Source organism: Astyanax mexicanus, chromosome 1 (assembly GCF_023375975.1).
Source record: "Astyanax mexicanus isolate ESR-SI-001 chromosome 1, AstMex3_surface, whole genome shotgun sequence".
Taxonomy (NCBI): Eukaryota; Metazoa; Chordata; class Actinopteri; order Characiformes; family Acestrorhamphidae; genus Astyanax; species Astyanax mexicanus.
In genome coordinates, this window is record NC_064408.1 from 85,711,618 (window position 1) to 85,726,088 (window position 14,471).

Genomic DNA, 14,471 nt, shown 5'->3' on the forward strand with positions numbered 1-14,471 from the left:
TGCTCAGTATTCAATTGGATTGGCTGGCAATACTTTGCAATGGACAAACAACCACTATTTCTACAGTTTAGCATTTCAAGCATTCAAGTTTATTTGAGACCCTGTTGAATTGTTATATAATCAAATTAACATTAAATTTATTCTCTAACCTGAAGCCAACACTTAAAATGTGTGCTTTAACTGATTACACACAAGATTACAAGCCAGATTATAAGTGCGAACATTACTAACATGCATACTAAATGTCATTTAGACATCTAGTCAGCAGCTTTAGCAGTGGAAGCATTTTTATTGGCTCACAGACACAAATAAGAACAGTACTTGATGATATGTTGTTTTAGTACTGTGTAGTTAAACCATATTAGGTAGGTAAGTACAGTGCTGCAGTTACAGCCCTAGTTATTAGATTTTTTTTTCCTAATTTGAACGATCATGGAAGCACGATTCTGACCAGCCATCTTTCATGAAGTTGCTACCAAGCTGAAAACAACAAATGTGAGCCGCATTGACATTACAGCAGCTAAATGCTATCCACAGTGTACACACTCCCACAGACCAGACTACACGACTGGCCCTTACACTGATCATAACACACAGTGACAGGAGGAAAAGGTGGGTTTGATAGTTCGGGATGTTCCTCCACAGATCGCCTTCAGCTTCAACACAATACAGCCATCTCTCAGTTATTCAAAATCAAGATTCAAACTGGATTTGAAAAATTAGGAATCACTTTCCTTCAGTTTATGCAGTTTATAAACAAGTGTTTTTGTAAATATGAAGTATCTGTAAATTGTAAACATATAAATTCTTAGAACATGACATTTGATGTAATAATGAAGAATTTGGTCTTTTGCAGTAAGAAATCGGCTACTGTCTGCGCTAAGTGGAGCAGAACAGCTTGCGTGTGAACGTTTGAGATTCTTCCTCTGGCCAGGCTGGCTGTACAGACAGTCAGAATGTCTTCACACATTTTTCCTCAGCCGTCTCTTTAGAAACAAGAGCTAAAGTGACAAACATCAGTGTCTGTCATTTCAGATTTACAGCTCGTTACAGCTCATAGGCTTTTTAAGGACATTTTAAAGAAGGAGTAGTTTTATAATAAATCAGATTTACACAAGTTACAAAGCCATGTATTTGCTTATGATTTCTCTTTTCTTTTATTGCATATTTATTAATATCAGCATTTCATTCAGTGTTACATAAGCCACATAAGCAAGTTTATTAGAGATTATTACTATTACTATTAATAACTCTACAGGCATGTGGATGTTAATGGTGAGTGTAGGTCGGATGCAGCTTTTAGTGAACAAGTGATCTAGTTGAGAGTTCCTTTGTCCAGGTGATTTTTACCCTCATAATAAGGCATTAGTCTTCAGCTTAAATTTTAAGCTAGACAGCCTCATTATCACTGCCATAGCAGGTATCCAATAAATGTTTGTTTATTAGCCACTATTTTCCTATAAATTTGCATATTTTAGTTGTTTGAGCGCCCCTGGTCAAAAGACATGTCAGTGTTGTAAGTGTAAATAAAGACATTCTCTAAAGAGCACATTTTAACATTTTAAAACAAAAGTATAAAATGATAAAAGGGCAATTCAGGGGAATTGTGGAGGTCAAGGGGAGACCTAAAAATAATATAAACTATGTATATTGGTGAAAAATGGCAAATTAGAGCCTTGTATGACTTCAAAGTATTCACATGAAAGAGAGTGGTGCATTGTTCCACTGTTCTGCATTGCTCAATATAGCACAAATAGAAAAATCCCAAAACATAAAATTGGTTACAAAACATGCAACTTGCCATGTTTGAAGTATGTTACAGAACATCTGGAGAGGCCAGACCAGTTTGTGACATTTTTGCTACAATCCTTGGCTAACATTGTTGTAAAGCATACAATGGATGCTTTTTGTCTTCGTGTTGCCATTTGTGTTATTGACAGTATCGCATGGATGAAGAAAAGTGTGGGTTAAAATACTAGCAAATTCTTGCTAAAAATGATGCCAAACCATCAGTCTGAAGTTAAATAGGAAATTATCTAATGGTATAAAACATTCCACCAGTGGAGACCCAAACTGAAGAATTTTGAACTTAAAGTGACCTTTCAAATACTCATAGACCTTAAACAAGCCATGCATACACAATGATCCAAGAATATCTCAGAATGTCTACAGACCTTCTACAAAAAAAAATGGAAAAAATTCCAACCCCATGAACTGAAATACTCTTAGCTGCTACAAAAAATCATCAAAAGAGGTATTATTAGTAAGATATTTAAAACTTTCGCTTAAAGCCAAACAACAAACCTCATAATTTGGTTCCATATAGAACCTGTGGAGCGTTATGCTGTATTGTGTTATAAATTAAGTAGCCATATAGGAGCCAAATAGACTAAGAACATTATTTCAGTGTTAAAACATTCCTGTATTGTGTTACTTGTATTAAGCATTGCAGTCTGTAGGAAGTTACTTCATTCTGTTTCTGTTTTAGATCACTGAGTGAAAATTGAGTCATTGATAGGTACTTCCAGGTTTTTTATCTGTGTGTGAGAGTGTGCATGTGTGTGTGTGTGTGGGCTATACAGATCCTCTGCTTTGGCAGGAGTGAGTGTGTAATTCAGCACTGCTGAAGCTTCTCTCTAATACACTGTACTACTTTTTTCTGTGATATAAATCCAGTGGCCATAAAAACGTCAGTAAAATCTGATAAATCCTGAATTACAAACGCGCTCATTTCAGGGAACACAGGCTGCATGTCTTACATCTTTTCAGACAAAAGCTTTTCACCTTCAGTTAGGACAATGGATCTACTCTTAAACAGCGAGGAAAGTTTGCTGAAGCCTTGGGTGAACGTGAATGAAAGTCTTTAATGTTTACATTTTGCTAATAGCAAATCTGTCTCTCCCATAAAGAAAAGCAACATATGGGCCTCTAGTTCTTTATATTTAAGATACATATCTAACATATTGTTTAATTTCAAAATGTGTTAGGAGTGCATTATTAATACATTTATACATTTTGGCTCATTTCATCTATTTTAAAAATACATTTTATGTATTTATTTACTTAATCTAGAAGCTTAGAGCTTATGTGGTATAAATTCACTTTGCATTAATCGCATAATATATTTATTTACAGTAGGTAGCCAAGACAGTTTTAGCATTGAGTGTGATCTTCTTTATCAAACATAGTATATGAAGTCAGTGAGCAGAATGTGCTGCTGGTCAGTAAAGTTCAGTGTAGTTTTAAAGCCAGCATCTAGAACTTCTAGTACGACTAAAATTATTATTTTTTGTTCCATTTACTGTACATCAGAACATTATTTGATCATATTGGTGATTCTGATGTGTAAAACCTTCAGTTCAGCTCCTGAAGACCTAACCAATGGGATAGCTTGCTTAGCCATACATACTAAGCTACCACATTTACCTTTCTTAAAAGTATTACTAAAATCCCAATATAGTCTGAATACAACGTATATGATGATTCTGCTAAATTAAAATGAGTTATAATGTCTTATATAGTTTCTCCCAGCTCATTAGCTGCTTTAGATCACATTGGCTTCATTTTCTCTGGAAGTCAAATAGATTAGAGTTGCTGACAGTGAAACACCATTACCATTCACCTGCTGACTGCTACACACTGCACAGATTTACTGTCTATCACACTCCTAACTCATGGCTTTGCCACATTCTGTGAGTGCAGGTCATGCGTTGTCAGGTGAAACCTGACTTGTCTTAATTGTCTATAACACCAGGCGCTATTCTGTTTTATGCAGTTTAGTCTTTGGGGGCAATGTTGCAGCATATTTCAAACTAAGGTTTACTTACCATACCAGTGATGTACGATTGGTTAGCACAGACTATAATTGCAGCAAAAACAAATGTGCATTGAAGTGATAGATAGTTTAGTTCTCTAAAGCACAGTGATTGTACGCAACCACTTATCAAACTTTCTTTACACACAACATGTTCACAAAAAACAGCTTTTCAGAAAAACACCAACGTGAACTGTGTACAAGGCTAATTTTTTTTTTTTTGGGGGGGGGGGATTTCAGGGGAGCTGTAAGTCTGAAATCAGACGTCCCAAGTCTCCCGGAAGTTGGGGTGGCCACAAATGCACACAGAGACGACACAGACTTTTTCCCCAAATCACGTTGTGAAAGAAAGGGAGAGAAAGGCGCTCCCTTTGTGTGCATATTCATTAAGTGCTTGCAAAACAGAGAGGGTTCTGATTGGCCTGTTCTCTGCAAAGAGTCTGTAAGTCAGCCAATCAGTTTTCAGTGTGAGCGGGCAGTGTTTTTTTTCCCCTCCTGGGATGCGTTCAAGAGAAGGAGCATTGTGGATCCCATCAAAACTCATTTCACCTCTGACTACTCTAAAGTATATCCATGTCTGCTAAAAGTAAAAAGTCTTGCCCACTGTACAGTTTGTTATAGTGATTTTAGCATTGGACTAAAGGATTGCAAAAGGAATGTATGGTAAATAGTCACATTAACTCACCTCAACATATATATATATATATATACATATGTCCGGGGGTAACTCCCTGAAATTAATTTATGTCTGTTATCAGTACTAGACATTGCTCAGCCTCCCATCATGCCCCTATTACAAGTGTCCAAGTGTTGTCTAAGGTGAGCTCAGTCCCCTAGAATAAATTCAAGGTAATGTCTAACTGAGCTCAGTCCATCAGTCTGTCTCATTCTAACCCATGTATTGTTATGTTTGTGGTTTCAATTTTGCATTCAATTGTCAATGTTTATTAAAAATTCTAGTAAATGCTTAGTGACTTGTAATGTTGTACATAGGTTAAAGTAAATCAGCTTAAAAATGACTCAACATATCTGCAACAAATAGAAAACAGGCAGAAGAAAACACTGAAATATGTTTTTTATTCATTCAGCAGTAAATAATTGATTTGTTGCTTGGTGGATCACCCAAATAATTGTGTTATACTGGTTATACTGCAATGTGGTCCAATTTGTGATGTTTTTGTATCTTATTCTACGATTTTATAATATTTATATTATTATATTATTTGTTAAATCTAAGCAAACACAGTGTATATTGAGAAATCAAAAGCTCACACTTATGTCCACAGGTTTATTCAGATTTTAGAGTTCAAAAGTGCCGCATTCCTTTTCTCCCAGATGTGTTTAAATGTGTTCCGCTCTGCGCTGCTTGGGCTTGCTGTGCACAGGCGGTCCACCAGGCCTGTGGGGTGCTGTCTGTCTCAGCTTGGCTTTGCTGGCTGCTGTGTTAATCACCTTTCTCTTTTCCTCCCTCCCTCCTTCCTTCCTTCCTCTTTCCTTCCTTTCCTTTCCTCTCTCTCTCTATCTCTCTCTCTCTGTCTCGCGGCACCAGGCGCGGCTCCCCTCCTGTTCATCCACCCTAAGCATTGCTGAGGTACCCCTGCATGAGTGTTGGACCGCTGCATGCCTGTGGCTCCCCTACGTCCTGTTGCAACCTGCCTGCAGCCAACCAACCCTGAATCGTCCCCAAATACCCTGGGAACTGCCCCTAAAGCACCTCTGACACACCCCAGTCTTGTGCTGCATGCAACCACAAACTGCAATAGACAGAGAATTAACTGATAATGGTGTCCTGAAGTGTTTCAGCTCCTTACTTAAAGCTCTCTCTGCACTGCACAGTCATGTATTTTCTAAAATCATATTATCAGCTAATAGGGGTGTAAATATTTGAATTACGTGTCTAAAATCTTATTTCCTGTGAAGTATTGCAAAGCTTTTGAAAATTGAATAGCCACTTTGCAGAATAGTTAGTACCTAGTACAAAAATTACTATTACATACATAAGGAATAACTTTGTCATAAGGTATGTTATACTGTATTGTTGGATTTATTTTAAAATCTTTATTTAGCTTATTATTATTTTATTTTTTTATTTTAGATATTTTTTTCTTATTTAATTTGGTTTAATAGTTTCACCTGTAGTAAATACAGTGCTAGCCTTACAGTGCTTATTAATTTGTGCAAGACAAAATTGGTTTGATTTCATTTACGACATCCTAATTTTTACTTCAGTTTGATTTAATTATCTTGGTTAATTTCCTAAAACACACACACTTAACTGGATGACTTGTTTACACAATAGTGGAACAAAAAAATTAAAAATATTTTTTAAAACTCTTTTAAAAAGCACACTTTATGCAGACTTGTGACAAAGAAATAATATGATTTGAACACATGTTTATTGGATACTATCTTTTACTATCAATTCGAACATTTTTACATCCCTATAAATTAGTTATGAATACTTATTAAACCTGTGCAGGGCAAGCGGAGTTGGGAAACACTGATACAGGCAGCTGAATCTGTTTACATTTCTTAATTTGATCTCTTTTCTATAAATATGTTGTGTGTAGGTCTCGTGATTGTCCCCATGCCTGTATGTTTTTTTCCAGTTTGTGTATCATGGATTTAGTTATCAACCATTATAACATTTAAAAGCACATTTATTCTGTTCTGGTTTTATTAGCATCAACTTTTTCAATTGAGTTTTTATCACGTGTCCATATTTTTATCCTATTTTATACTATAATTTAAACATCCACGCACAAACACACACAGACACAAAATAGTAACGTAAAGATTTTAAGTTTTTATTTAGTGGGAATAATTTAGGAATACAACTGTAAGTGAAAGTATATAAATCAGTAATAAGTATCTCAATATCTATTAAATTGATATTGATATTCCTGTATAATTTAGTGTGTATAGCTAATACTAACTATGTTAGTTTAGACTAAGACTGTTAAGGACACCATGCGTAATATTTTGAATCTACTTAGGTCATAAATCTACAGCAAATATACAGTAAACAATAAAACTGAATAGACCATATGTCTGATTTCCCATGTACTTATGTTTGCAGACCTCTTCTTTTAGAACTGAATTTTTACACAAATTGTACTGTAATACAGTACATCCAATTACCCTTCCTTACAGAGGTTTTACGGCATTTGAAGGATTTTTAATTCATCCTCTGAAATTTTCCTTGCCATAAAATACAGTCTTCGACTCTAATGAAGAAATATTATGGCTGCTTATGAAATGAGGGCAGTTTCAGCTCTTCCTCACACTGTAGTCATAAATCTTATGCCGCATTTTTTGCACCCAACAATGCAGAGAAATAGTGTTGAAGTGCACACTGTGAGGAATCAGCAGGAGCTTTGCCCACAGTCATTGATTATCCCCTCTAAACCTACTGTTGAATATGCAAATGGGCAACAAGTCTGGAAGATGTGCCTGTATACTTCACTCTTACATGTGAAAATACCAAAAATGGTTATTTTTATCTGAGAAGATCCATTTTTGGATACTGAAAAAAACTTTCAGTGGGTGATTTTTTGTGTAAATTTAATGACTGTGAAAAACAAATTTACCTCAGTTTAGTTTATATTTACTTATGTACTGTTTTTTACAATTAGCATTGCCATGAAGCAGCTTAATAGAAATCTGGTCCAAGAACCAAGACACAAACAGACAGAGACTCTCAAAGAGCGTAAAGAAGAACTTCATGGAGGATCCAAGATGCAAAGAAAAAATATCTAAAGAATAAAGAAGAACCACAGAGAGGGACAAATAATCTAAAGGAAAATCTCTCTCAGAGAATGAGGAGGAACCACTGAGAGGAACCAAGACTTCTCTAAAACCGCAAGATAGGATCAACAAGAGGAACCAATAATCTAAAGAAAAAAAAAAATTGATTGGCCAGGTGGCACTTTCTCCCTACATCACTCCTGGTGTCATACTGGTCAGCACTGTTACATCTTTTAGCTGATGTATCAGAACAAAGACTCAAATGTCTGGTGACATTTCAAAAACAAATACATTAAATTACATTTCTTACGTTTTAATTATTTTAAAGGTTCTACACATTTACAAATCTCTTTTTCAAAAGTTTCTTTAGGTAACAGAAATTGGATTGATTCTTCTATGGAAGTGTTCACCATTCTTGTCCCTAAAGGGCGAATTTTTATTCCAGCCAATCAGAAGCACATCCCTGTATAGGTAACCATTTGTTTAAATACTGATACTAGCTGATTTAACAAGAATAATCAGGTGTGCTTCCACTTTATTAGAATAAAAACCTGCAAAGACTCCAGCCCGTTGTGGATAAGACTGATGACCTATGTTCTGTGGGATCACCCAAATATGTAACTGTGTGTATTTGCAGTAACTGGACAAGGTGGGAAAATATAGAAGCACATTACATGCCATTACATTGTTTAGGGCTTAGTGGATTCCCTGATCAGTATTCATAATAATATCTGGAAGGCAAAAACTAAAACCCTGTCATTCCGCATAACATCAAATTAATCATGTTGGACTTTTTTGTTTGGGTTTTTTTCACTTTTTTTTCATTTTTAGTCATTTGTGTTTGAGGGCACAAAGTACAGGGTTAGCTATTTTGTGTGTCTCATCAATGAGACATTTTGTTTGTCAGTGTGAGTTTTTATGAGTGTCTGAGTGTATGTGTTGAGTGTGTGTATGTGGATGGGTGTCAGGTCTAGTATATGAATGTATTAAAGATTCTGTGTATTATTTGGCAATTCGATTTTCATTTCAAAATGAAATAAAAGAAAACAGACAACAACCTGTTCCTAAATGAGAACATTTTACTTGGAAACTGATAACTACACTACAAGGCAATTTGTCAGTCTACAAAATGTGCAGAAAAATTCTGGTGTATAAGTGATTAAATGAATCAGATATTTGATATTTTGACAAATTCTGATCTCTCACCAGAAGTCAACACCACTGTGGCACATGGGATAGGAATGTGTTTTCGGTCCCAAAGTTAAATCTGTATTATTATAGTGTTTAAACAAGATAACTCAGATTTAATTCCCATGACTTGAAAAACATTCTTATAATAACAAAAACATGGATGTAGCTGTTAATTTTGTAATTCTGTCAATACCCCTTCCCCAATCATTGGATAAATTGAATAACAGGTGACCTCCCATTTTCTGTGTTTTTATTTGACAAAAAATGAAAACAGGATGTTGTCTATTTGAATTTTTCAATTTTGGAGCAAAAATTGACTGGCAAAAACATACACAGAACCTTGTAGCTAATGTGTGTAGCATGTTTAAGAATGTACATTACTGCCCGTTGCATTTGCTGTTGTGTGTCCGTAGAAGCGTATGTGTGAGTGTGTGCGTGTGGGTGTGTGTGTGTGTGTGGGTGTGTGTGTGTGTATGTGGAGTGAGTGACTATCCTGTGGCTTCCCCCAGGCCTCACGGAGAGAGTTCAGGGCACATCTGGATGAGGTCATCACGCTCAAGTCAAGGTACTCTACCTTGGACCAGGTAAAGAGTTAACCTTTCCTCCCTCCACCAGCATGCACAACAGCACTCACAGCAAAGCACAGTCTGGCGCAGCAGAACACAGGCCGAGTAACAGCATTAAACACAGCCACCATTATCTATTAACACAGCTAAATTCAGAGCAACTAACACGGCTAATCACAAATCTACTAACACAGCTAACCACAGAACAACTAACACTATAAACTGCAAAGCAAGCACCACAGCTAACCTCACAGTAACTTACAGAGTGATCCACCAAGCTACTAACACAGCTAACTGCAAAGCAAGTACCACAGCTAATCACAGTTAAACACTCAGATACTAGCACAGTTTACTGCAAAACAGCAAACACAACTACTAACACAATTTACCACAGAATAACAAACAGCTAACCATTCATCTTCTAACACAGGTAATCAGATAGTACAGGTTACTGCAAAGCAATAATCGCAGAGCAACTAACAGATAACCACTCAACTACTAACAAACTAATCACAATGCCACCAACACAGTTAACTGCTTAGATGCCAACACATCCCAGCACTGAACTACTAACACAGTCAACCACTTTGCAACTAACACAATTAACCATTCAGCTACTAACACAGCTAGGTTAATCACAGAGGAAATAACAGAGCAAGCCATTCTGAAGTAAACACAATAATCTGTAACACTGGTGCACATCTAGTACTAAATGCTAAAAGCTAACCACTCACAGAAGCTAACAGGTAACCACCAAACAATGAACTAACAAAAACTTTAAACACAGATAACTTAACACAGTTAATACAGACCAGTACAGTTTACCACAAATAATCTAGCACTTTTAACCATTCAGGAATTTTACATAGCTAACAAACAAAGATAAATTGAGAGTGAACCACAGAAGAAATAAAATAAAATAAAAATTGCCCAATATCGGATTTAGTACTCAGGGACAGTCTTGCCAACCCCAAGTTTAGAATCTGAGATGTCAGAGATGGCAAAGGTCATGAACAGTAGTAAAGCAGTAGTTTATCACATATATCTGTTTATTGTAATTTCTGGGCTATAAGCCACTACTTTTCTCACACGCTTTGAACACTGCAGCTTATATAACAGAGCAGCTAATATATGTTTTTTTTTAAGCTTACAAGCTTTAAAAGTGCTTTACTCACCCAAATGTATTCATCTGTTACCTGTTGAGCTTTTTTTTCTTTGTAACTGGTTTTAAAGTAATTATATTCAACAACAGCTTTTTTACGCTCCCATAAATTTATATTAAGCTGTTCACAGAATGTAATGTTATTTGTGTACATAGCCTATTTATTAAAAATGTGGCTTATGGTCAGGTGCGCTTAATAGCCCGGAAATTACGGTAAGTATGAGTTCATTAGGCATACACACAGAACTGTCCAAATTCTATTCCTGGACATGTTTCTATTGTGTTTGGATACACAAGATACAGTATAAACTACAGTATATAACTATGCTAACCTGGGGCAATGCTAAAAATTATAATGACTGGATTTACCAAAAAAGGTCAAACCAGTTATGATTAAGTCCAAAGTCTAAATGCTCTGGGACATGTTTTGAAATAACATTTCCAACATCCAAGGTAAACAGAATTCAGCTTAACAGTTAGCCACTCAACTATTAGCATAGCTAGCTAACAACTACAACTGAGCACTGATACACAAACCCAGAAAGTCAGTTAATTAGTTAATGGCTAATGTAGTTACATATCTACAGTAATTAATACAGTTAACCTCCTTGTTAACCCTGAATTAACTCCTTGTTAACGCTTCCTAATTAATATGCTAAGCTAAAAACAGAGTAACACTACAGCTAGCTATAGCAGTTTAAGTACAGAGCAGTCAACAACACTAAATGTAGAGGAGCATTACAGTATTACAGGACCTAGAGGAGATTTGTGAATAAGCACAGTTTTGGTCTTAGAGGAGCAGTAATAGCTTAAACGCTTGGGAACACCTAACTTTTCAAACAATTGTTTTAACAAATGTGAATGTTGAAATCTGTTGTTTGTGTGTATTTTTTAATATGAGTTGAATATGTTTGGATATGATATTGCAATTAGTTTCACAAATGTTTCTATTTACAATATATTTTTCCTCCACACCAGACTTTCACAAAAACATATTCTCATTTATTAAAACATTTTGAAAAGCTTGCTGTTCTCCAACATTAGACAAGCAGTCTGTACATGTGTGTTACACCAGTGAAGCAGCTCAGCAAACAGGGCATCCCAAATCAACACCGAACAAAGCCCTATACAAAATAGTCCACGCTGTGCAGTGTAGCATGTTATAAAGCATCACATAACAGAGTGGTGTCCAGAGGGCAGTCCATTCCAGCTCATTTACACACAGAAAGGTTTGATTCTCTGTCCTCCGCTCAGAGCGTCCCCTGGTGACAGCATGCTGTTAGAACACTGTGTGAAGAGTAGATGCTGTCCTCTTTGCTTGGTGCTAGTCTCTCACCCATTACTCCCATTCATTTTCTTCGTTTTTGTACATGCACGTGTGTGTCTATGGAAGAGAGAGAGAGAGACAGAGAGAGAGAAACATGCAAATGGGGTGTGATTTAGTATGCATTTGATGTGTAAGTGTGTGTGTGTGTGTGTGTGTGTGTGAGAGAGAGAGAGAGAGAGAGAGAGAGAGGAAAAAGAGAGAAAAATGCCATTGTAAAATGCTTCCTATAAAAATTCCAAGTTTATTTTTTTAAACTAAAAAGGAACGATTAGAGACCTAAATTTAAATTTAGGCTTATGTACTTATTATTACACAAATATAATACACAAAACAATACATATTTGCATATAAATATACACTGACTATGCTCAATATTAAGAAGACTATTTGTTTTCTCTTGGTAGGGTCTGGGTTTGCTCTCAAAACAGTCTCAATTCTTCATGCTTTGGGTTCCACCTATTGCTGAAAACCTGTGTCACTCAGTTCTTGCAGATTTTATTTGAGAACTTTCCTTACAGTGCAAATCTCCCATCTGACCACATTTCAAAGATGTTCTACCGGAGGAGCACTGTTAACAAAACTCACTGTTATGTCCATAAAATTTGTAAAGATATTTTTTTCTTTGTGATAATGCTGTAGCATTCACGTGGTTACTGAGTGGTTTGAAAAGACCCATAGACACAAGGCAGATTGGGTCTATAGAATCATGCTGCTGGCATTAGATTCCACCTTCCATCCTAAATTCATCAGACCAATTACAGATTACAAATTACAGTCACTGTCACAGTTATCTTTACTGCACCATTGCTAAAACCCCAGGTGATCAGGATTACTCAAACCAGCCTGCGTGACATCCACAATGTTGCCACACTTCAAATCAGTGAAAATATCATTATCCAAAGCGTCTGGCCTATATCTGCAAAACCACCTTATTGTTTCTACATGCACTCTCCATTTATCAGCATTTTGTAGTTCTATAATTAAATAAAGGCAAGAGTGTCTGTTTTTTTTGTGTAGCATATGTTTTATATTTGTGCTGTGGCGTATTGGAGGAAGTGTGTTCCAATCCCAGGTCAGTATCTGGCCTATGAGCATATAAAGAGTTCAATTGTAAAAACAGTTGTTTAAAGATTTGAGTTAAAGTGTTTTTGCAAATTACCATGTCAAATATCTGCCTAGCAGTAATCATGTTATATTATAAATCTACTACTGCATTTAAATATATGTTTTTCTGTGTGCATGTGTATATGCTTACAATCTCGTTTCTAACATGCTCCTGTGTGGATGTTCATGCAGGCCAGTGGATACACGCCCACTGCTGTGAGTGTAATAGGCTGGATGGATTCTGGTGTTTCTGCTGAGCTCAGCACACTCTCCCCCTCATTATTGACCCTTTGATCCCCTCTGTTCTACTCCTGAAGGAGCAAGAAGATATCTAGAAGCACAATGTCTATAATAGCGTTTCCTCTGTTTAATCCCAGCAAACCTTCATAAAAGATCAGTTGCATCTTAAATAAAACAGGTTTGCTTGTTAAAAATGTTGTAGTCAGCGTTGATAGAGGTGAGAGCCAAGACCAAGATTAGCCGTTTTAAACACACTGATTAAACACCAACGCACACTGCGCATTCAAATCATTCAAATTATTGATTTATTGATTGTGATTTATTTAGACTCATGTAGTCCTATCATTTATTCATTAATCTTAAAACCTATACTTTGTGACTACTAATAAGTGTAAGTTTGTTGTAGTAAATGAGCAAAAACTCTAGTGAGATATGGGTACTGCATCACCATCTGAATTAAAATAAAGAAACAAATAAATAGAAACTCCTCCATAGTAAATGTATAGATGCTGTATCAAAAGCTGACTGAATTAAAAGAGCAGAGAAATTGTACCATAGCGATAATACGGATAATAAATTACAGTCTAATTCAATTGAAATAGCAGAGAGATTGTACTACAGTTAAATACAGGTACTGCATCAGCACCAAGTCAATTGAAAGTGAAATTATAGGTATGTATCCCAAACTTACTTGGTAAAAAAAAAAAAAAACAGAAAAACTGCAGTCTAGTGAAATATTGGTACAAGTACACAATCAAACGCAATGTAAAAATGTAAAGAAAGTATAAGTACTCTGTCCCAATCTAACATAACTAACTCAAAAACTTTGCATATACTTGTTTGTTTTTGAATGTACTGTATGCAGGTGTGATTGTAAGAATGATGAATGATAAATGATAATGATATGAGTGTGTGTGTGTGTGTGTGTGTGTGTGTGGTCAGCAGCTTTGCTCTGCTTCCTCCGTTCCTTTCCTCATCTCCTTCATCCTTAGTTCATTCCCCTTTTCTTCACGTTTCTCAGTCTGAACAGCGCTATGACTCTGCGTCACCTGATTAAAGCACTTCCATGGTTAATAACGATGTATATCGATGATTTATGTATACAGACATGCCACAGTCTATCAGTGCTGCTCATTGACCTGTAATCCACACATCACACCTGTCCCTCTCACACTGAGCCCTTAAAGGGGCCTGTTTCTCACCTGAAAGATACTTAAACCAGACTTCACCAATCCTGCTGCTGGAGAGCTACTGTCCTGCAGGTTACACCTTCAAACCAAATCTAGAACACCCCATTCAACTGATCAAGCTCTCTTGGAT

General features: G+C 36.2%; 1 protein-coding gene across 7 annotated transcripts in view; it reads left to right on the forward strand.

Moving 5' to 3' along the window:
• gphnb (gephyrin b) overlaps positions 1-14,471 on the forward strand; it is a 139,410-nt gene that overhangs the window by 101,346 nt on the left and 23,593 nt on the right. For 3 of the 7 annotated variants that reach the window (XM_007255478.4, XM_007255480.4, XM_007255482.4), the window contains exons 9-10: positions 5,364-5,405; positions 9,262-9,336. The exons of 2 other annotated variants lie outside the window; for them this stretch is intronic. In XM_007255478.4, the coding sequence (XP_007255540.1) occupies positions 5,364-5,405; positions 9,262-9,336 (117 nt within the window). The remainder of the gene's footprint in view (positions 1-5,363; positions 5,406-9,261; positions 9,337-14,471) is intronic. 2 more of the 7 variants (XM_007255481.4, XM_022684441.2) reach the window with 1 other exon arrangement.